Source organism: Scyliorhinus torazame, chromosome 13 (assembly GCF_047496885.1).
Source record: "Scyliorhinus torazame isolate Kashiwa2021f chromosome 13, sScyTor2.1, whole genome shotgun sequence".
In the NCBI taxonomy this organism is placed as follows: Eukaryota; Metazoa; Chordata; class Chondrichthyes; order Carcharhiniformes; family Scyliorhinidae; genus Scyliorhinus; species Scyliorhinus torazame.
Window position 1 is genome coordinate 178380468 of NC_092719.1, and position 21453 is coordinate 178401920.

Below are 21453 nucleotides of genomic sequence, written 5' to 3' on the forward strand. Positions count from 1 at the left end.
TAGACTTTTAATTCCAGATTTTTATTGAATTCAAATTTCACCAACTGCAGTGGCAGGATTCGAACCCGGGTCCCCAGAGCATTATCCTGGGTTTCTGGTTTAATAGTCCAGTGACAATACCACTACACCACGGCCTCCCCATGTGTGGTAAACCTTCGCTGCACTCCCTCTAAAGCAAGAACATCCTCAGATAAATAAACTAACACTGCACACACATTCCACGTATGGTCTCGGCAAGGCCCTGTATAATTGCAGCAAGATATTCCTGTTCCTTTACTCCAACCCTCTCACGATGGAGGCTAACATATCATTTGCCTTCTTTACTGCCTGCTGTACGTGCATGTTCACTTTCAGCGAGTGGTGTACAAGGGCACCCAGGTCTCCTTGCACAGTACCCCTCTCTCAATCTATAGTCATTCAGATGATAATTTGGCTTCCTGTTTTTGCTATCTAAATGGATGACCTCACATTTATCTACATTATACTGCATCTGCCATGAATTTGCCCACTCACTTAGCTTGTCCAAATCACACCAAAACATCTCCGCATACTCATCACGTCTCATCCTCCCTCCCAATTTTGTGTCATCTGCAGATTTGGAGATATTACATTTAGTTCCCTCATCAAAATCATTAATATATACCTGTATTGTGAATAGTTGAGGTCATAGCACTGATCCCTTCGGTACCCCATTAGTCACTACCTGCCATTTGGAAAAAGACCCGTTTATTCAACTGTGTCCTGTCTGCCAACCAGTTTTGTATTCGTCTCTGTACACTACCCCCCAATCCCATGCACTTTAATTTTGCATGCTGATCTCTTGCATGGAACTTTGTTGAAAGCCTTCTGGAAGTCCAAATAAACCGCATCCACTGGCTCCCCCTCGTCAGCTCTACTAGTTACATCCTCGGAGAATTCCATTAGATTTGTCAAGCATGACTTCCCTTTTGTAAATCCATACTTTAAAAAAAAGCTTTTATTCAAATTTTCACAAAATATCAACAGCAAAATACAGAAAGAAAAGAACAACCCCCCCCCCGTATACATAAATAAGAAATTAACAGCCTTCATCAACACAAAAGCAAATATACACTCAAGAAAAACGAACCAACACACCCCCACGCGCCCCCCAGGTTGCTGCTGCTGACCTTCTTCTAACATTCTGCCAGGAAGTCTAGGAATGGTTGCCACCGCCTGAAGAACCCTTGCACCGATCCCCTTAAGGCAAATTTCACCCTCTCAAATGTAATAAACCCCGCCATATCATTGATCCAGGATTCCATGCTTGGGGGCCTCGCATCCTTCCACTGAAGAAGAATCCTTCGCCGGGCTACCAGGGACGCAAAGGCCAGAATACCGGCCTCTTTCGCCTCCTGCACTCCCAGCTGCTCTGCCACCCCAAATATTGCGAGCCCCTAGCCTGGCTTGACCCTGGAACCTACCACTCTCTACACCGTCCCCGCTACACCCTTCCAAAAGTCCTCCAGCGCTGGGCACGCCCAGAAAATGTGGGTGTGGTTTGCTGGGCTCCCTGAGCACCTAACACACCTGTCCTCGCACCCAAAGAACCGGCTTATCCTTGCCCCGGTCATGTGGGCCCTATGCAGCACCTTAAATTGTATGAGGCTGAGCCTCGCGCAAGAGGAAGAAGAGTTCACTCTCCCCAGGGCATCCGCCCACATCCCCTCGTCAATCTCACCCAACTCCTCCTCCAACTTATTCTTTAGCTCCTCCACAGGGCCTCCTCCTCCTCCTGCATCACCTGATACGTTGCTGAGATCCTCCCCTCTCCGACCCACACACCCGACAGCACCCTGTCCTGGACTCAGTGTGGCGGCAACTGTGGGAACTCCACCACCTGCTGCCGAACAAACGTCCTTACCTGCATATATCTGAAGGTGTTCCCCGGGGGGAGCCCGAACTTCTCCAACTCACGCAGGCTCGCAAACTTCCCGTCCACAAACGGGTCCACCATCTTTCTAATACCTGCCCTGTGCCAGCTCAGGAACCCTCCGTTCATCCTCCCCGGGACAAACCGGTGGTTCCCCCGATTCGGGGACCACACCGAGGCCCCCACCTCCCCCCTGTGACATCTCCATTGCCCCCAGGTTTTGAGTGTAGCCGCCACCACCGGGCTCGTGGTATACCTCGTTGGAGGAAGCGGCAGCGGCGCTGTCACCAGTGCCTAGAGGCTCGTGCCCACACAGGACATCTCCAGCCTCTTCCATGCCGCCCATCCCCCTCCATTATCCACTTATGCACCATCGCCACGTTGGCGGCCCAATAATACCCACCGAGGTTAGGCAGCACCAACCCCCCCCCCCCCATCCCTATCTCTGCATCGCTCCAGGAACACCCTTCTCACCCTCGGGGTCTTCTGCGCCCACACAACCCCCATAATGCTTCTATTAACCCGCCTGAAGAAGGCCTTGGGGATCAGGATGGGGAGGCACTGGAATAGGAACAAAAATCCCGGGAGCACCGTCATTTTAACTGACTGCACCCTACCCGCCAGGGAGAGTGGCAGCACGTCCCACCTCTTAAACTCCTCCTCCATCTGCTCCACCAGCCTCGTGAAGTTGAGCTTATGCAGGGCTCCCCAGCTACTAGCCACCTGGACCCCGAGGTACCTGAAACTCCTCTCCCCCCTTTTTAGCAGGAGCTCACCAATCTCCCTCTCCTGGCCCCCTGGGTGAACAACAAACAACTCGCTCTTCCCCATATTGAGCTTATACCTGGAGAAATCCCCAAACTCCCTGAGAATCCTCATCACCTCCGGCATTCCCCCCACCGGGTCCGCCACATATAACAGCAAATCGTCCGCATAGAGCGACACCCGATGTTCCTCCCCACCCCGCACCATCCCCCTCCAATTCCTCGACTCCCTCAATGCCATGGCCAGGGGCTCAATCGCCAGCGCAAAGAGCAGGGGGAACAGGGGATACCCCTGCCTCGTCCCCCGGTGTAACCAAAAATACTCTGACCTCCTTCTGTTCGTGGCCACACTCTCCACCGGGGCCTCATACAGCAACTTAACCCACCTAACAAACCCCTCCCCAAACCCAAACCTTTTCAGCACCTCCCACAGGTACCCCCACTCTACCCTATCAAAGGCCTTCTCCGCATCCATCGCCGCCACTATCTCCACCTCCCATTCCTCCGCCGGCATCATTATAACATTCAAGAACCTCCGTACATTCGTATTCAGCTGTCTCCCTTTCACGAACCCCGTCTGATCCTCGTGAATGACCTGCGGCACACAGTCCCCTATCCTCGTGGCTAAAATCTTCGCCAACAACTTTGCATCTACATTTAGGAGTGAGATCGGCCTGTATGACCCACATTGTAGGGGATCCTTGTCCCGCTTCAGGATCAAGGAGATCAGCACCAGAGACGACATCGGGGGCAAAGCCCCTCCTTCCCTTGTCTCGTTAAAGGTCCTTACCAACAGAGGGCCCAGCAGGTCCGCATACTTCTTATAAAATTCGACTGGGAACCCATCTGGCCCCAGTGCCTTCCCCACCTGCATGCTTCCTATCCCTTTGACCAACTTCTCCAACCCACCAACGCCCCCAGCCCCGTCACCTGCCCCTCCTCCACCCTCGGGAATCTCAACCGGTCCAGAAAGCGACCCATCCCTCCCTCTCTCCAGTTGGGGCTCGGACCAATACAGTTCCTCGTAGAAGTCCCTGAAGACCCCATTGATACCCACCCCACTTCGCACTATGCTCCCTCCCCGATCCTTAACTCCCCCGATCTCCCTAGCTGCCTCTCGCATCCGAAGCTGGTGCGCCAGCATCCGGCTCACCTTTTCTCCATATTCATATACCGCCCCCTGCGCTTTCCTCCACTGTGCCTCCACCTTCCTGGTGGTGAACAGATCAATTTCGGCCTGGAGGCTGTGCCGCTCCCTAAGTAATCCATCCTCCGGGACCTCCACGTATCTCCTGTCCACCCCCACCATCTCCCCCACCAGCCTCTCCCTCTCTCTCTTCTCCCTCCTTATGGGCCCTAATGGAGATCAACTCTCCCCTGACCACTGCCTTCAGTGCCTCCCAGACTACCCCCACTTGGACCTCCCCATTGTCATTAGCCTCCAGGTACCTCTCTATGCACCCTCGGACCCACCCGCTGACCTCCTCGTCCACCAGCACCCCCATCTCTAAGCGCCACAGCGGGCACTGATCCCTCTCCTCCCCCAGCTCGAGGTCTACCCAATGCGGACCGTGATCGGAAATGGCTATCGCCGAGTACTCAGCATCTTCCACTCTCGGAATCAGCGCCCTACTCATAACAAAGAAGTCAATCCGGGAATAGGCCTTGTGGACATGGGAGAAGAATGAGAATTCCCTGGCCCCTGGCCTTGCAAACCTCAATGGGTCCACCCCTCCCATCTCGTCCATGAACCCCCTCAGCACCTTGGCTGCCGCTGGCCTCCTACCCGTCCTAGACCTGGAGCGATGTAGTGCTGGGTCCAGCACTGTATTGAAATCTCCTCTCCCCCCCCCCCCCCATTATCAGGACCCCTGTTTCCAGGTCCGGAATCCGGCCCAACATACGCCGCATGAAGCCTGCATCGTCCCACTTCGGGGCGTATACATTGACCAACACCACCCACTCCCCCTGCAGCTTATCACATACCTGCCGCCATTGTCTGTCACGATGCTCGACGCCTCGAACGACACTATCTTCTCCACCAAGAACGCCACCCCCCAATTTTTTGCATCCAACCCCGAATGAAACACCTGGCCTACCCACCCCTTTCTCAACCTTACCTGATCCGCCACCCTCGGGTGCGTCTCCTGAAGCATGGCCACATCTGCCTTCAGCCCCTTCAGGTGCGCGAACACCCAGGCCCGTTTGACCAGCCCGTTCAGTCCCCTTACGTTCCAGGTTATCAGCTGGATCAGGGGGCTACCCGTCCCCCTCCCCCGCCGACTAGCCATATCCCCTCCTAGACCAGCCACGTGCCCGCCCCCCGCACGGCCCGTTCCCCACAGCGGCAGACCCCCGCCCCGACCTTCCCTACCGACTCCAGCTTCCCCCTTGACCCTTCCAGCAGCAACCCGGTTCTCCACCCCCCCCCCCCCCCCCCCCCCCAGCTAATTGCTAATTCTCCCCCCCCCTAGCTGCATTGCTCCCCCCCCCCCCCCCATTGCACTCCCGTAAGTCAGCCGACTCCTGTTGACCCCGGCCCCTCCCACCACTCCTTCGACCCCTCCCAGTGTGGAACTCTTTCCCCCCCATTGCCCACCAGCAGGCTCTCCCCCTCCCCCTTCCACTCCCAGCGCGGAGAAAAGCCCGCGCTTCCCAGCTCCGGCCCTGCCCCCTTCAGCCCTTAGCGCGGGAAAAAGCCCGCGCATTACACTCGCCCGGCGCCGCCACCTCTGGCGCAGCTCCCTTTTCAGACCCGGTCCCCAAAATGGTTGCTATTGATTCTGCGTTTCACTTTACAGGTGAGTGTTGGTGTTGGTTGTTGTGCAAGGGATCGGACTGTTGCATTTGTCAGCACTTTTTCTACTTTCTTCTCCCGCGCATTTGACCAAATTCGTATGGCAGCAATCTCTGAAAGCAATATCAACCTTGTTGGATCCCACTGTGGTGTCTCAATTGGTGAGTTTAATTTAACTGGATCTACTAAACTAATTCCTAATTTATCAGCAAGATCATCTTGTATTGTCCTTTTGCAGCTTCAAATCTGTCCTGAATCATAGAATTTACAATGCAGAAGGAGGCCATTTGGCCCATCGAGTTTGCAAAGAGCACCCCACATCTCCACCCTATCCCTGTAACCCAGTAACCCACCTAACCTTTTTTGGACACTAAGGGCAATTTAGCATGGCCAATCACCTAACCACATCTTTGGACTGTGGGAGGAAACTGGAGCACCCGGAGGAAACCCACGTAGACACTGGGAAGAACGTGCAGACTCCGCACAGTGACCCAAGCCAGGAATTGAATCTGGGATCCTGCACCTGTGCTAACCACTGTGCTACCGTGCTGCCTTGTGTAAGTGGTCATATTTTGCATGCGAGTGTGGACAACAAATGATTGTTCATTTATCTTGTCCTCACCCGAGGGTCTTGACATACATTTCCAATAGAGGTCAATGGATAGTGATTGAGTGGAAGTCTAAATTAATTTTCTCAAAACATATTGTCCCTCTTGGCTAATTCAACAGAACCAACGATGAGACCTTGCATGTTGCTGATCATGCAGTGCATCTTCACATTGAACAGTGAGAGATCGGCTGTAACAATGTTTCTAATGTTGTTAATTCTTTTTAGGTGAGGATGGACCTTCCCAAATGGGTCTGGAAGATATTGCTATTTTCCGTGCCGTTCCCACAGCGACAATCTTCTATCCGAGTGATGCTGTGTCAACTGAACGGGCTGTGGAACTGGCTGCTAACACCAAGGTATAAAATGCAGTGCTCAGCAGCACACTCTAAAGTTGCATTATTCCTAATTGTAAACAAATTTTTAAAACCAAATTGTATTTTTTTTAAACCAGACAGAGCTGAGAAGCAAACTGAGCTCCTTTATATTTCTCGCCATCTGTCCCCAAGTAGAGGAGCTTTCATTGTTTCATTTAGGCATTGTGAAGTCATTTTTATAGTGTCTCACACACAGTAAACTCTCAAGAGTCAAAAGTATTGTTTATTCATGGGTTCAAACCCAGGGGATGGTTTTCATAAATGCATGCATGCACACAAGAAGGGCCCAGGAAAGAAAAGAGATTTACAACTGGGATTAAAAAGAAGAACCAAAGATGTGACTATTAATTCACATGAATGTCAGAATCCGGTCATGGTTCCTTCATGCAGGAGCTGAGATTCAGGCAGTTTCAATTAGCTGAAAGCACCATCTTGCACCATTTTAGGATGATGCACATACTTCCATAATGAATAGAACTTCTAAGAATTGTTCTTCTCCCATAATATATACAGTAAGAAGTCTGACAACACTTGATGAAGGAGTTACGCTCCGAAAGCTAGTGATCCCAAATAAACCTATTGGACTTTAACTTGGTGTTGTAAGACTTCTTACTGTGCCCACCTCAGTCCAACACCGGCATCTCCACGTCATGATATATGCAGTACTGGCTTTTTAAACTATTCTAGGTGAATAAAGGTGAATAAAGATATGTAATATGCAATTCCTTCATAACTGAAACCCTTACTTTACACTCCAGGGTATTTGCTTCATTCGAACCAGCCGACCAGAAACTACAATAATTTATAAAAATACTGAAGTATTTGAGGTTGGAAAAGCTAAGGTAAGTAACAAACAAATTCATGCAATTTTTAAAAATTTGTGGAGTAGTTTTTCAGTTTTTGTTCCGATGTATGGGGTGCCCATTCTACTGTTAACGAGCCAGCCTGATGAACCTTCTGTCCTCTCTTTTCAGAGACAATTACAGTTTATGTGGCTAACTTGTCTTTTGTGTAATTTATTCCTGAATCAGCAAACAAAATGACCAGTTATGGACTGACACGTCCATATTAATACCCTCCAATAATTAGCAAAAGTACTTTATTAACTAAGTTATCTACCACATAGTCCTGAGAGTTTAAATTTGACAGATATTGATCAAATTTCAGTTTTTCGTAATTGTCATTTACATTAGTTCTAATAATTAAGAATGGGTGCCAGTCCTGCTGGAGAAAATTGGACTTGATTCTACAGAACTAACTAAGTTGCATAATTATTCACAGCCCCTGGTGCAGATTCAAATAGATTGGAGGGGACACCAGTACTGGAAAGAACTAAAAAGCATTGTATCCAAGTGAAATTTATGGGATTGGTCCTGGTAAAGCTGGTTGTCACAATAGGGTGACAGATTCTGAAAGCATTTGCAGAATCTTAAAAAGGTATCTCAAGACAATCGATGAATTTATGGAATCACAGAATTGTTATAGCAAAGGAGGGTATTTGGTCCGTTATTTCTGCACTGGCTCGCCAAATGAGCAGTTTGGCTAGTTTCATTCTTGTGCCATCTCTCCATAGCCCTGCACATTCTTGCTGTTCAACTAATAATCCAATTCTCTTGATTGAACCTGCCTTTGCCACCCTCTTGGGGAGTGCATTGCAGATCTTAACCACTTGCAGTATGACAAAGTTTCCCCTCTTGTCCCCATTGCTTCTTTTGGCAGTTTCTGTAAATTTGTGCCCTCTAGTTTTTGATTCTTCCGCAAATGGGAACTGTTTCGATTCCTCATGTTTTTAAATACCTCTAACAAATCTCTCAAAAGTCCTCTTCTGCAAGGAATATCATCCCAACTCCTCCAATCTATCTATTTGCATAACTAAAGTTCCTCATCATGGAACCATTTTTGTGAATCCTTTCTGCACTCTCTAATGCCTGCGTATATTTCTTAAAGTGTGGTGCCTTGGACTGGATGCAGTATTCCAGTTCAGGCCAAAGCAGTATTTTATAACGGTTTAACATAAACTTCCTTGCTCTTGTGCTCTATTCTCTTATTTATGAAGTCCAGGATACTGTTTGTTTTATTAACCACACATTCAACCTGTCCTCTCCCAGTCTACTCTATTACTACCTCAGTCTGTAAACAGATAATTGAAGCCATTCATTATAGATTCTGTCGCATTCTTGCACCTGTATGTACTTTCTTTTCAAATTTGTTCCTTGAATCATTCCCGCTGGTGGCCTATAAACCACACCGAACAAAGTAATTGCACCTCTTTGGTTCCTTAGCTCTAGCTAAATAGATGTTGTCCTTGACCCATCTAGGACGTCCTTTCTCTCCAGTACTGCAATATTCTCCCATCAATACCATCAGCCCCTTGCCGTTTTCTTAATTTCCTACCTTTTCTGTACATCTTTAACAGCCTTAAAAAATACAAATGAGCTCTATCCTTCGTTACTGATCTTCTCAATCAGTTGGATTCGTGGTTCATGTTCTAAATATAATAGCATTATATTTTCTAGTCTGTGGATCTGATGGACTTTGTTTACACTGTGGAAGTAGTATATAGTGAACTTAGACTGTGGTTCTACTTATTGTTGGAAAGTGTAGTGTCAGTTACAATTTAATTGAATGAAATAACTCCATGAACCCACACTTGTAAAAGTCGATCCCTTCACTTTTGGTCTAAAAAGTTGGTCTCAAAATGTGATTTTTACACAAGTATAATGTTTTTGCGGGGCTGATGTGTGTGCTTGATTCGGGCCAAATTGAATGGACACAGTGACCTCTAGTGGCTAGGAGGCTGAGGTATTATCAAATACTTTTGATGTGGAGATGCCGGCGTTGGACTGGGGTGAGCACAGTACGAAGTCTTACAACACCAGGTTAAAGTCCAACAGGTTTGTTTCGATGTCACTAGCTTTCGGAGCGCTGCTCCTTCCTCAGGTGAATGAAGAGGTCTGTTCCTTGTCATGGTAATGTCATGGTAATCTCTGCAAGACGTGCCAGATCATCGACATGGATACCACTATTACACGTGAGAACACCACCCACCAGGTACGCGGTACATACTCGTGCGACTCGGCCAACGTTGTCTACCTCATACGCTGCAGGAAAGGATGTCCCGAAGCGTGGTACATTGGCGAGACCATGCAGACGCTGCGACAACGAATGAACGGACATCGCGCAACAATCACCAGCAGGAATGTTCCCTTCCAGTCGGGGAACACTTCAGCAGTCAAGGGCATTCAGCCTCTGATCTCCGGGTAAGCGTTCTCCAAGGCGGCCTTCAGGACCCGCGACAACGCAGAATCGCCGAGCAGAAACTTATAGCCAAGTTCCGCACACATGAGTGCGGCCTCAACCGGGACCTGGGATTCATGTCACATTACATTCATCCCCCACCATCTGGCCTGCGAAATCGTACCAACTGTCCTGGCTTGAGACAATTCACACCTCTTTAACCTGGGGTTAACCCATCTCTGGATCTGTAAAGATTTAATCACCTGCTAATGCTCGCATTCCAAACATTGTCTGGCATCTTTGAATTTGTCTATATATGTGTTTCTGGAACAGACCTCTTCATTCACCTGAGGAAGGAGCAGCGCTCCGAAAGCTAGTGACATCGAAACAAACCTGTTGGACTTTAACCTGGTGTTGTAAGACTTCGTACAAATACTTTTAAGTAACTTTTAGCCCAATGTATAAAGGATCTGAGGTTCAAACCCAAACATCTGATTGATATTCTTAAACATGCTACTGTACAAGCAACTAATTTTGAATTGCATTTCTACAGCATTAAAATTTTTTTACCAATAACCCATTACTAATGATCTCTTTGGAACTTGTATAACAACTGGAATTTATTTTTTGCTGTTGTTACACAATCAGGATCAGGAATAAGAAGGGTGCAGTCACAATGTTGGGGGTATACTACAGGCCTCCCAACAGCCAGCGGGAGATAGAGGAGCAGATAGGTAGACAGATTTTGGAAAAGAGTAAAAACAACAGGGTTGTGGTGATGGGAGACTTCAACTTCCCCAATATTGACTGGGACTCACTTAGTGCCAGGGGCTTAGACGGGGCGGAGTTTGTAAGGAGCATCCAGGAGGGCTTCTTAAAACAATATGTAGACAGTCCAACTAGGGAAGGGGCGGTACTGGACCTGGTATTGGGGAATGAGCCCGGCCAGGTGGTAGATGTTTCAGTAGGGGAGCATTTCGGTAACAGTGACCACAATTCAGTAAGTTTTAAAGTACTGGTGGACAAGGATAAGAGTGGTCCGAGGATGAATGTGCTAAATTGGGGGAAGGCTAATTATGACAATATTAGGTGGGAACTGAAGAACATAGATTGGGGGCGGATGTTTGAGGGCAAATCAACATCTGACATGTGGGAGGCTTTCAAGTGTCAGTTGAAGGGAATACAGGACAGGCATGTTCCTGTGAGGAAGAAAGATAAATACGGCAATTTTCGGGAACCTTGGATGACGAGTGATATTGTAGGCCTCGTCAAAAAGAAAAAGGAGGCATTTGTCAGGGCTAAAAGGCTGGGAACAGACGAAGCCTGTGTGGCATATAAGGAAAGTAGGAAGGAACTTAAGCAAGGAGTCAGGAGGGCTAGAAGGGGTCATGAAAAGTCATTGGCAAATAGGGTTAAGGAAAATCCCAAGGCTTTTTACACATACATAAAAAGCAAGAGGGTAGCCAGGGAAAGGGTTGGCCCACTGAAGGATAGGCAAGGGAATCTATGTGTGGAGCCAGAGGAAATGGGCGAGGTACTAAATGAATACTTTGCATCAGTATTCACCAAAGAGAAGGAATTGGTAGATGTTGAGTCTGGAGAAGGGGGTGTAGATAGCCTGGGTCACATTGTGATCCAAAAAGACGAGGTGTTGGGTGTCTTAAAAATATTAAGGTAGATAAGTCCCCAGGGCCTGATGGGATCTACCCCAGAATACTGAAGGAGGCTGGAGAGGAAATTGCTGAGGCCTTGACAGAAATCTTTGGATCCTCGCTGTCTTCAGGGGATGTCCCGGAGGACTGGAGAATAGCCAATGTTGTTCCTCTGTTTAAGAAGGGTAGCAAGGATAATCCCGGGAACTACAGGCCGGTGAGCCTTACTTCAGTGGTAGGGAAATTACTGGAGAGAATTCTTCGAGACAGGATCTACTCCCATTTGGAAGCAAATGGACGTATTAGTGAGAGGCAGCACGGTTTTGTGAAGGGGAGGTCGTGTCTCACTAACTTGATAGAGTTTTTCGAGGAGGTCACTAAGATGATTGATGCAGGTAGGGCAGTGGATGTTGTCTACATGGACTTCAGTAAGGCCTTTGACAAGGTCCCTCATGGTAGACTAGTACAAAAGGTGAAGTCACACGGGATCAGGGGTGAGCTGGCAAGGTGGATTCAGAACTGGCTAGGCCATAGAAGGCAGAGGGTAGCAATGGAGGGATGCTTTTCTAATTGGAGGGCTGTGACCAGTGGTGTTCCACAGGGATCAGTGCTGGGACCTTTGCTGTTTGTAGTATATATAAATGATTTGGAGGAAAATGTAACTGGTCTGATTAGTAAGTTTGCAGACGACACAAAGGTTGGTGGAATTGCGGATAGCGATGAGGACTGTCTGAGGATACAGCAGGATTTAGATTGTCTGGAGACTTGGGCGGAGAGATGGCAGATGGAGTTTAATCCGGACAAATGTGAGGTAATGCATTTTGGAAGGGCTAATGCAGGTAGGGAATATACAGTAAATGGTAGAACCCTCAAGAGTATTGAAAGTCAAAGAGATCTAGGAGTACAGGTCCACAGGTCATTGAAAGGGGCAACACAGGTGGAGAAGGTAGTCAAGAAGGCATACGGCATGCTTGCCTTCATTGGACGGGGCATTGAGTATAAGAATTGGCAAGTCATGTTGCAGCTGTATAGGACCTTAGTTAGGCCACACTTGGAGTATAGTGTTCAATTCTGGTCGCCACACTACCAGAAGGATGTGGAGGCTTTAGAGAGGGTGCAGAAGAGATTTACCAGAATGTTGCCTGGTATGGAGGGCATAAGCTATGAGGAGCGATTGAATAAACTCGGTTTGTTCTCTCTGGAACGAAGGAGGTTGAGGGGCGACCTGATAGAGGTCTACAAAATTATGAGGGGCATAGACAGAGTGGATAGTCAGAGGCTTTTCCCCAGGGTAGAGGGGTCAATTACTAGGGGGCATAGGTTTAAGGTGAGAGGGGCAAGGTTTAGAGTAGATGTACGAGGCAAGTTTTTTACGCAGAGGGTAGTGGGTGCCTGGAACTCGCTACCGGAGGAGGTAGTGGAAGCAGGGACGATAGGGACATTTAAGGGGCATCTTGACAAATATATGAATAGGATGGGAATAGAAGGATACGGACCCAGGAAGTGTAGAAGATTGTAGTTTAGTCGGGCAGTATGGTCGGCGCGGGCTTGGAGGGCCGAAGGGCCTGTTCCTGTGCTGTACATTTCTTTGTTCTTTGTTCTTTGTACATATGGAGAGTTTGTTGATTTGTTTCACTGTTCCTTTTCAATTGTAACCTAAGCATTTAAAGCGATGGCTTCCCTCTTCACAGTCCACATATCGTTTGGTTCTGAAATTTTTGGGCTTTGATCCTTTAAAAATTAGGGTCGACTTTTACACCAGTTATCTGAAAAATGTATGCTTGTGGGTGCAGGCGTATGGGCAGCATGGTAGCATAGTGGTTAGCACAGTTGCTTCACCGCTCCAGGGTTCCAGGTTCGATTCCCAGCTGGGTCACTGTCTGTGCTGAGTCTGCACGTTCTGCCCGTGTCAGCGTGGGTTTCCTCCGGGTACTCCGGTTTCCTCCCACAGTCCAAAGATGTGCGGGTTAGATAGATTGACCATGCTAAATTGCCCTTAGTGTCCAAGAAAACATGTTAAGTGGGGGTCACTGGGTTACGGGGATAGGGGAGATACGTGGGCTTCAGTAGGGTGCTCTTTGTAAGGGCCGCTGCAGACTCGATGAGCCGAATGGCCTCCTTCTGCACTGTAAATTCTATGATTAAATTCTATGATTAGGATGGTGATCTTGCTTGCGTGGGGGGGCGTTGAGCTAGGCCTCCCAAACCTACTATTTAGTATTGGGCAACAAATGTGGAGAAGGTACCGGGCTGGACCAAGGAAGGGGCGACCCGATGGGTTAAGATGGAGGAGGGCTTTTGTTGGGGGTTGAGGTTGCGGGCGCTGGCAACGCTGCCGCTCCCGATGGCTCTGGGAAAGTACTCGGTGAGTCCGGTGGTGGTGGCCACTTTGAAGATCTGGAGGCAGCATTTTAAGATGGGGACCGGTTCAGGGAGGGGGGGGCGATTAGGGGGTTTCATAAGTTTGAGCCGGGATGGATGGATGCGAGGTTCCGGAGTTGGGGCGAGAGGAGGAATCAAGGAACTGTTTCTTGTGGGGTGATTCACGAGCTTGGAGGGGTTGGGGAAAAGTACAAGTTGGCACAGGGGAAAGGGTTTAGGGACCTGCAGGTTCAAAATTTTACGAGGAAGGTTTTCCCAACCTTCCTGATAGCACCAGCCTCCTTGTTGCTGGAGGCGGTGCTGTCAGTGGGAGGGTTGGAGAGGGTGGTTGTTTCGGCGATCTATGGGAGGATCCTGGAGGAGGACAGGGTGTCTATGGTGGGGATTACGGGCAAGTGGGAGGAGAGGAACTGGGGTGGGGCAATGGAACCGGGACTGTGGTGTGAGGTACTGCGGAATGTAAATGTCTCCAGTTCGTGTGTGAGGCTGGGGCTGATACAGTTGAAAGTTGTGCATAGGGCACACAAAATCAATAATGATCCGGCTGTTTGAGGGGGTGGAGGCTGTCTGTGAGCAATGTGGGAGGGACCCGCAAACTATGTTCACATGTTTTGGTACTGCCCGAAGCTGGAAAGGTTTTGGCGGGAGGTATTTAGCAAAATCTCGGGGGTCTTGCATACGGATGTGGAGCCTGGTCCCCCAGCCCCCGGACTGGCCCAAGTTGCAAGCAAGTGCGGGGGCAGACGTTTTAGCCTTCGCTAATCGCGATCACTCGTCGGCGGGTCCTGTTGCGGTGGAGGTCAGTCTCTCCACCCAGTGCCTCGGTGAGGAGGGGGATCTGCTGGAGCTTTTAACCCTGGAGAAGGTGAAGTTTGAGCAGAGGGGGCGAAGGAGAGGTTCTACAATTCTTGGGGTTTATTTATTATGCACTTTAGGGAGTTGGTTGTCTTGTATGTTGAGGGAGGGAGAGGAGGTGGGCGTGAGGAAGGACCGCTTTCTTTTCTGTTTTATATTGTTGGGGTTTTGTTTCTTTTTTGTATGGTAAAAATGATAAATGTGGTGAATAAAAATATATTATTTTAAAATATGAAAATGAATGCCTTTCTTCGGCCATGGGATCGGCTTTTACGCAAGATTGACTTTAATGCTGGTATATATGGTATTGCCCATTTGCAGTGGAAACCCGAGGACAAATATCCTGTTGTTTATAAGTAACAATGGAGTATAACTCACTTCATGAAATATGCCCTCGACTCACGTGCACTAACCAGATCTCCAAAGGTATTTTCAGATATTAAGTTTAGTTGTAGGAAACAGTCTAGTTGGGCATTAATATTGTAGATGGTAGAGGCATAGTGTACAGCTTGGGTGACATTAATTCAGCATCTTTAGCATTGCTATGAAATTGGTATCGTAGTGATGCTCAAGTTGCATTATAATCCTGGAGTAGGGACTCCACCCAATGCCAGTGTGAGCCCTGGAGGCAGTAATCTCTCACTATCTGGATTTAACATCCCACACCATATATAAGTACTGCATTTGTCAAACCTGTTTCAAACAGTCAGGGATAGTGGGGACACAGAATAAATCAATGCTTCAGAGAATGCAAACAAAGATTTTCAACTTTTGTTCATTCAGAGAGGAACTCTGAGATATTATTTTTCAGAGAATTACAGTTTGTAAATGGGGTATTGTCAAACTGGAACCAATACAGCAGCTGTAATAGAAATGCCCATTTCAAACAGTCTTTGATGGGGGTCAAAAATGTAAAATTAAGCTGAATCATACTTGCTATATTCTGTCTCTTCAGCATATCAGTAATTAATAGAGAAAACAATTTTATTGTAAAACCTATTCTGTGATTAAATTGAAATGATGACAATCAAAAGTAGGTTCCAATAGTCTTCAAAGAAAGTTGTTTATTCTGGCAGGTTCTGAAGAAGACAGATAAGGATATGGTCACTGTTGTTGCAGCTGGGGTGACAATGCAGGAGACATTGACTGCAGCTGCTAAGTTGGCTGAAGAAGGTAAATATAAAGTAATGATTGGTGAAAATGTATAAAAGTAAATTTGTCTTTGCAGGTTTTTAATTTAGCAAACACATTACAAGTGATTTCTTTCTTGCAACATGTTTTTTCTTTTATCATGATTCATCATTCTATCGCGTAATTCTATCAGATTTATCACCCAAGCTTGGAAGCATTTTACATACTTTTTATTGGAATCCTCTGAACTGAATACATAGATACATAGAAGATAGGAGCAGGAGGAGGCCTTTTCGCCCTTCAAGCCTGCTCCGCCATTCATCACGATCATAGCTGGTCATCCAACTCAATAGCCTAATCTTGCTTTCTCCCCATAGCCTTTGATCCCATTCTCCCCAAGTGCTATATCCAGCCGCCTCTTGAATATATTCAAAGTTTTTGCATCAACTATGTTCTGTGGTAATGAATTCCACAGGCTCACCACTTTTTGTGTGAAGAAATGTCTCCTTATCGCTGTCTGAAATGGTTTACCCTGAATCCTCAGGCTGTGACCCCTGGTTCTGGACACACCCATCATTGGTAACATCTTCTCTGCATCTACACTGTCTAGTCCTGTTAGAATTTTGTAAGTCTCTATGAGATCCCCCTTCCTCATCTGAACTCCAGCAAGAACAATCCCAATCTAGTCAATCTCTCCTCATATGACAGTCCCGCCATCCCTGTAAACAGTCTGGTAAACCTTCGCTGCACTCCCTCGAGAGCAAGAACATCCTTCCTCAGAGAAGGAGACCAAAACTGCACACACTACTCCAAGTGTGGCCACACCAAGGCCCTGTACAATTGCAGCAACACATCCCTGCTTCTATACTCGAAACCACTTGCAATAAAGGCCAACATACCATTAGCCTTCTTTACTGCCTGCTGCACCTGCATGCTTACCTTCAGCGAATGGTGCACAAGGACACCCAGGTCCCACTGCACACTCCCCTCCCAATTTACAACCATTCAGGTAGTAATCTGCCTTCCTGTTTTTGCTTCCAAAATGAATAACCTCACACTTATCCAAATTATACTGCTCTGCAATTGGTTTGCCCACTCGCCCAACCTGTCCAGATCTTGCTGTAGGATCTCTGCATCCTCGTCACAATTCACCCTCCCACCTAATTTGGTGCCATCTGCAAACGTTGAGATGTTACATTTTGTTACCTCATCCAAATCATTAATATACATTGTGAATAGCTGGGGTCCCAGCACTGATCCCTGTGGTACCCCACTGGTTACTGCCTGCCAATTTGAAACAGACCCATTAATCCCTGCTCTTTGTTTCCTCTTTGCCAACCAGTTTTCTGTCCACCTCAATACATTTCTCCCAATCCTATGCGCTTTAATTTTGCACAATAATCTCTTATGCGGGACTTTGTCAAATGCCTTCTGAAAGTCCAAATATACCACATCGACTGGCTCCCTTGTCGACTGTACTGGTTACTTCTTCAAGGAATTCCAACAGATTAGTCAAGCATGATTTTCCCTTCATAAATCCATGCTGGCTCTGACTGATCCTGCTACTGCTTTCTAAATGTCCCGCTATAAAGTCCTTGATAATGGATTCAAGCATTTTCCCCACTACCGATGTTAGGCTTACCAGTCTATAATGCCCTGCTTGCTCTCTACCTCCCTTTTTGTCTATAGAATCCCGGAAAATGACCACCAATGCATCAATTGTAGAATAAAATTGATTTACTTGCTATTGATGAAAGGTTATGAAATTTAATTTCTACTTGAGCACCTTCATGGGATTTAATTTATTGTGGAACTGAAATCCTCACACAATGCTTCACTCTCTTCAGTGTGACTCTAAAGTATTAACTTGGGTTATATATTGGAGGGCTGACTAGGGGATCAAATGGGTTATTGTTCCACCTATTAAATAAGAATCAGAAAAGGAAAGGTTAATAAAGACAGTACTGGAAACACTCAACAGAACTAACTGTGTGTGGAGAGATCTTAAATGTTAGCTCTGTTTCCTTCACCATGGATACTACCAGACTTGCTGACGGATTCCAGCATTTTCTGTTTTTGTTTCCGATTTCCTTTATCCTTTGTATTAAAGAAAATATAAAATCTGTGAATTATTCTGCAACTAATGATCAGTATTATTTCTTTAATTTTGGAGAGATGTGCACGCCCAGCTATGCTACAAGGGGTAATTGAAACAGGAGGGGTTTTAATGGTGGGAAGAGGAATTCAGAGGGACAGAAATCCAGACAGTGGGATTAAGGCACTCAAGAACATGCTGCTAACAGTATGGTAAAGGAAAAAAGAATGCACTGAGGAAGTACAAAGCCTTTTGGAAAAGCAAAGGTCTGGAGGAGATTAGATATAGGATGGGACAAAGGCTTGAAAGTATTTATAAATGAGGTCAAGAGAATTCCGGTGGCGGCCATGAATTGAGAGGTAGCACATATGGTGGCTCCTGCCTGAGGATTTAATTTTTGGCCCTTTTTGCCCGTTTAGCGGGCGCTGTGCAGGTGAAAAAGTGATATAGTGGAAGAGTTATGATGCCTCCTTCGATGTGAGATGTCTAAAGGTTACCAAACGGGGAATGTGATGAGTAAAGGGCTCTAATCGGACTCTGGAGTGGCATAGTTCAGGAGGGGAAAACATGGCGGAGTGGCCAGTGCCGCCGTTGCCTGTTCAGTGGACGACTGAGTAGTCAGTGGAGTTCCTGGGGGGAAAATTTAGAAGGCAGATTTAGGAGGAGGTCACTGGAAGTGTGGAACACCAGTTGGAGGCACAGAATTTGTCGATCCAGATGGTGGAGGAGACAGTCTCAGATCATCAGGACTGGTTTGCCTCCTTGGCGGCAGAGGTGATGATGGTGGAGGGGCAAAGAAAATAATGAAGGCCAAGATTGACTCCGAGAATCGCTCCGGATGACAAAATCTGAGGATTGCTGGACTGCCTGAGAGCATAGAAGGAGCGAAGGCCACAAAGTATGTGGCAAAGATGGTCCAGCAGTTGGTGGAGGTGGGAGTCTTTGCACGGCCTCCTGAAGTGGACTGGACCCATTGGTCGCGAAGGAAGAAGCCCAGATCCAGGGAGCCGTCGTGGGCAATCATAGTCCGACTCCATGGGTACTCCGACAATCAAAAGATCCTGAGGTGGGCGAAGGAGACATGAGAGTGCAGATAGGAAGGCCTTACGGTTAGAATTTACCAGGACTTGGGAGCGGAACTGGCAAAAAGGTTAGCCGAGTTTAATACGGCCAAGTCTACTCTTTTTTCAAGAGCAAGGTGAAATTCAGAATGGCGTACCTGTCCTGCCTGTGGTTCACATGGGGCAGAGACAATTATTTCGACACACTGAAGGAGGCGAACAACTTTATTAAGGAGCATGGACTGGGGGCCATTTAAATGCATTGGGTGGTTTCACCTGTGTGGTGAAGTTTTGTAGGTGTATTTTGCTTAGTTCTTATTGGGTTTTTGTTTTTTATATTGTATATTTCTGTAATATCTGTAACTCTACTTATAGGGTATGGGTTTGTGATATTTTTAAGCAATTACTGGGAATGTTGGGGGACGGGGCAGAAGGTATGGGGGTGGATTGGTGTGGTGTACAAGATCAAAATTAGGTGTGGGTAGGGGTAGCTATGTGTGGAATGTTAGAAAATACAACCTGCGGTACTCCGCAGGTGGGGGTCACGCTGCTAGCAGAGATGCTGGTTAAAGAAGTGGAGTAGGGGTGAAAGCCGCGGCAAGTTGGGGGGGGGGGGGGTTATTTTCTTTGTTTGTTGGGCTAACAACCCTAGGGTGGTTATGTTTTCTTTGTTTTGGGGAAGGGTGGGGAAGAGGAGTTGATGGGGGAGGAAGGAACAGTTGGTTTGATGTGAAGGGGGTGGGGTTAGGGGGAAGGGTGGGTACTGACTGTGACGGTCTCTTTGTTGAGCTACAGGTCGTGCCCCAAATCCCTTAAGACATTGAGGTGCACGTGTTCATGGAGCAGATGGGGGGTGTGGATCCGTGGAGATTTAGACACCGGAGGAGTATAGTTCTTCTCACATGTGCACAGGGTTTTCCCCCCGCATTAATTTTGTGTAGGGTACAGTGCTGTTTGCCGGGGTGGTAGGGCCTGGATATTCAGCAATTGTCGTTGGGTGGAGGAAGATGATGGTGGATATCTTGTTTGGCCTGGAATCTGGGTGAGGCAGGGTCCTGTTGGATTCCCTTATGAATAATGTATGGCTGATTGGGTGGGGCCCCGACCAGACTGGTCACCTGTAACGTGAGGGGGTTAAGTGGGCCAGTTAAAAGATCTTGGGTGTTCGCCCATTTAAAGAGCTTGAAGGCGGATGTGGTTTTCTTACAGGAAACTCAGCTGAGAATAAGGGATCACACGAGGTTGAAAGAGTGGGTGGGTGGGACCAGTGTTCTGCTCATGTTTCGAACCGAGGACGAGGGGAACCGCACTGCTCATCAATAAGAGGATGGCCTTCTCAGTGGGTAACAATGGTGGATCTGGGGGTAAGATACCTGATGGTGAGTGAAATCCCTTAAGACATCGGGGGTGGCGAAGGAGCTGCTCGGGTTCGTGGAGGAAATTGGGGGGGGTCGGATCTGTGGAGATTTAGACACCTGATGGAGAAGGAGTTATTTTTGCATGTGCACTGGGTTTATGCCCACATTGACTTTGTTTAGTGGATACGGTGCTGCTGCTTGGGGTGGTGGCTTCGGAATATTCGGCAATTGTCATATCCAGTCACACTCCGCACTATGTAGATTTGTGTTTGGAGAGGGGTTACACCCAGCATTGTTAGTGCATAAGGGGATGTGTGAGAGGATAGCCACTGCTCACGGGACATACGTGGAGCTTAATAAGAGCGCGGAGGTCTCGCCTTTCACGTTCTGGGAGGCATTAAAAGCGGGGGAGGCATTAAAGGCGGTGATTAGGGGGAGGCGGTGATTAGGGGGAGGCGTTAATTGAAATGAAAATCGATTATTGTCACAAGCAAGCTTCAAATTAAGTTACTGTGAAAAGCCCCTAGTCGCCACATTCCGGCGCCTGTTCTGGGAGGCTGGAACGGAATTGAACCGTGCTGCTGGCCTGCCTTGGTCTGTTTTAAAAGCCAGCTATTTAGCCCTGTGCTAAACCAACCCTTAAAGGTAGTGATTAGGGGGGGAACCTATCTCAATTCAGGCGCTCGGGGACAAGGTGGGAAGGCTGGAGAAACCGAGTTTGATGAGGCTTTTCTGGCAGTGGACCGGCACGGTAGTACAATGGTTAGCACTGTTGTTTCACAACGCCAGGGTCCCAGGTTCGATTCCCGACTTGGGTCACTGTCTGTGTGGAGTCTGCATGTTCTCCCCGTGTCTGCGTGGGTTTCCTCCAGGTGCCCCGGTTTCCTTTCAAGTCCCGAAAGACGTGCTGTTAGGTCATTTGGACATTCTGAATTCTCCCTCTGTGGACCGGAACAGGCGCTGGAATGTGGCGACTAGGGGATTTTCACAGTAATTTCATTGCAGTGTTAATGTAAACCTACTTGTGACAATAAAGATTATTATTATCACTTAGCTACCCCCAAGGAGGAATTGTTGACAGAGAGGAAGAAACTCCAGAAGGAGTTTGAATTGGTATCGACGAAGAAAGTCGTTGACCAGCTTTGTCGTGTACGAGAGGCATTTTATGAGCATTGGGAGAAGTAGGTATTGGCTCACCATTTGAGGCGGCAGGCAGCCTCCCGGGGGTCGGAGTGGTTTCTGATCC

General features: G+C 47.7%; 1 protein-coding gene across 3 annotated transcripts in view; it reads left to right on the forward strand.

Moving 5' to 3' along the window:
- LOC140388396 (transketolase-like) overlaps positions 1 to 21453 on the forward strand; it is a 69758-nt gene that overhangs the window by 41434 nt on the left and 6871 nt on the right. For all 3 annotated transcript variants that reach the window (XM_072472497.1, XM_072472499.1, XM_072472500.1), the window contains exons 9-12: positions 5457 to 5613; positions 6288 to 6418; positions 7195 to 7278; positions 15639 to 15735. In XM_072472497.1, coding sequence (XP_072328598.1) covers positions 5457 to 5613; positions 6288 to 6418; positions 7195 to 7278; positions 15639 to 15735 — 469 coding nt within the window. The remainder of the gene's footprint in view (positions 1 to 5456; positions 5614 to 6287; positions 6419 to 7194; positions 7279 to 15638; positions 15736 to 21453) is intronic.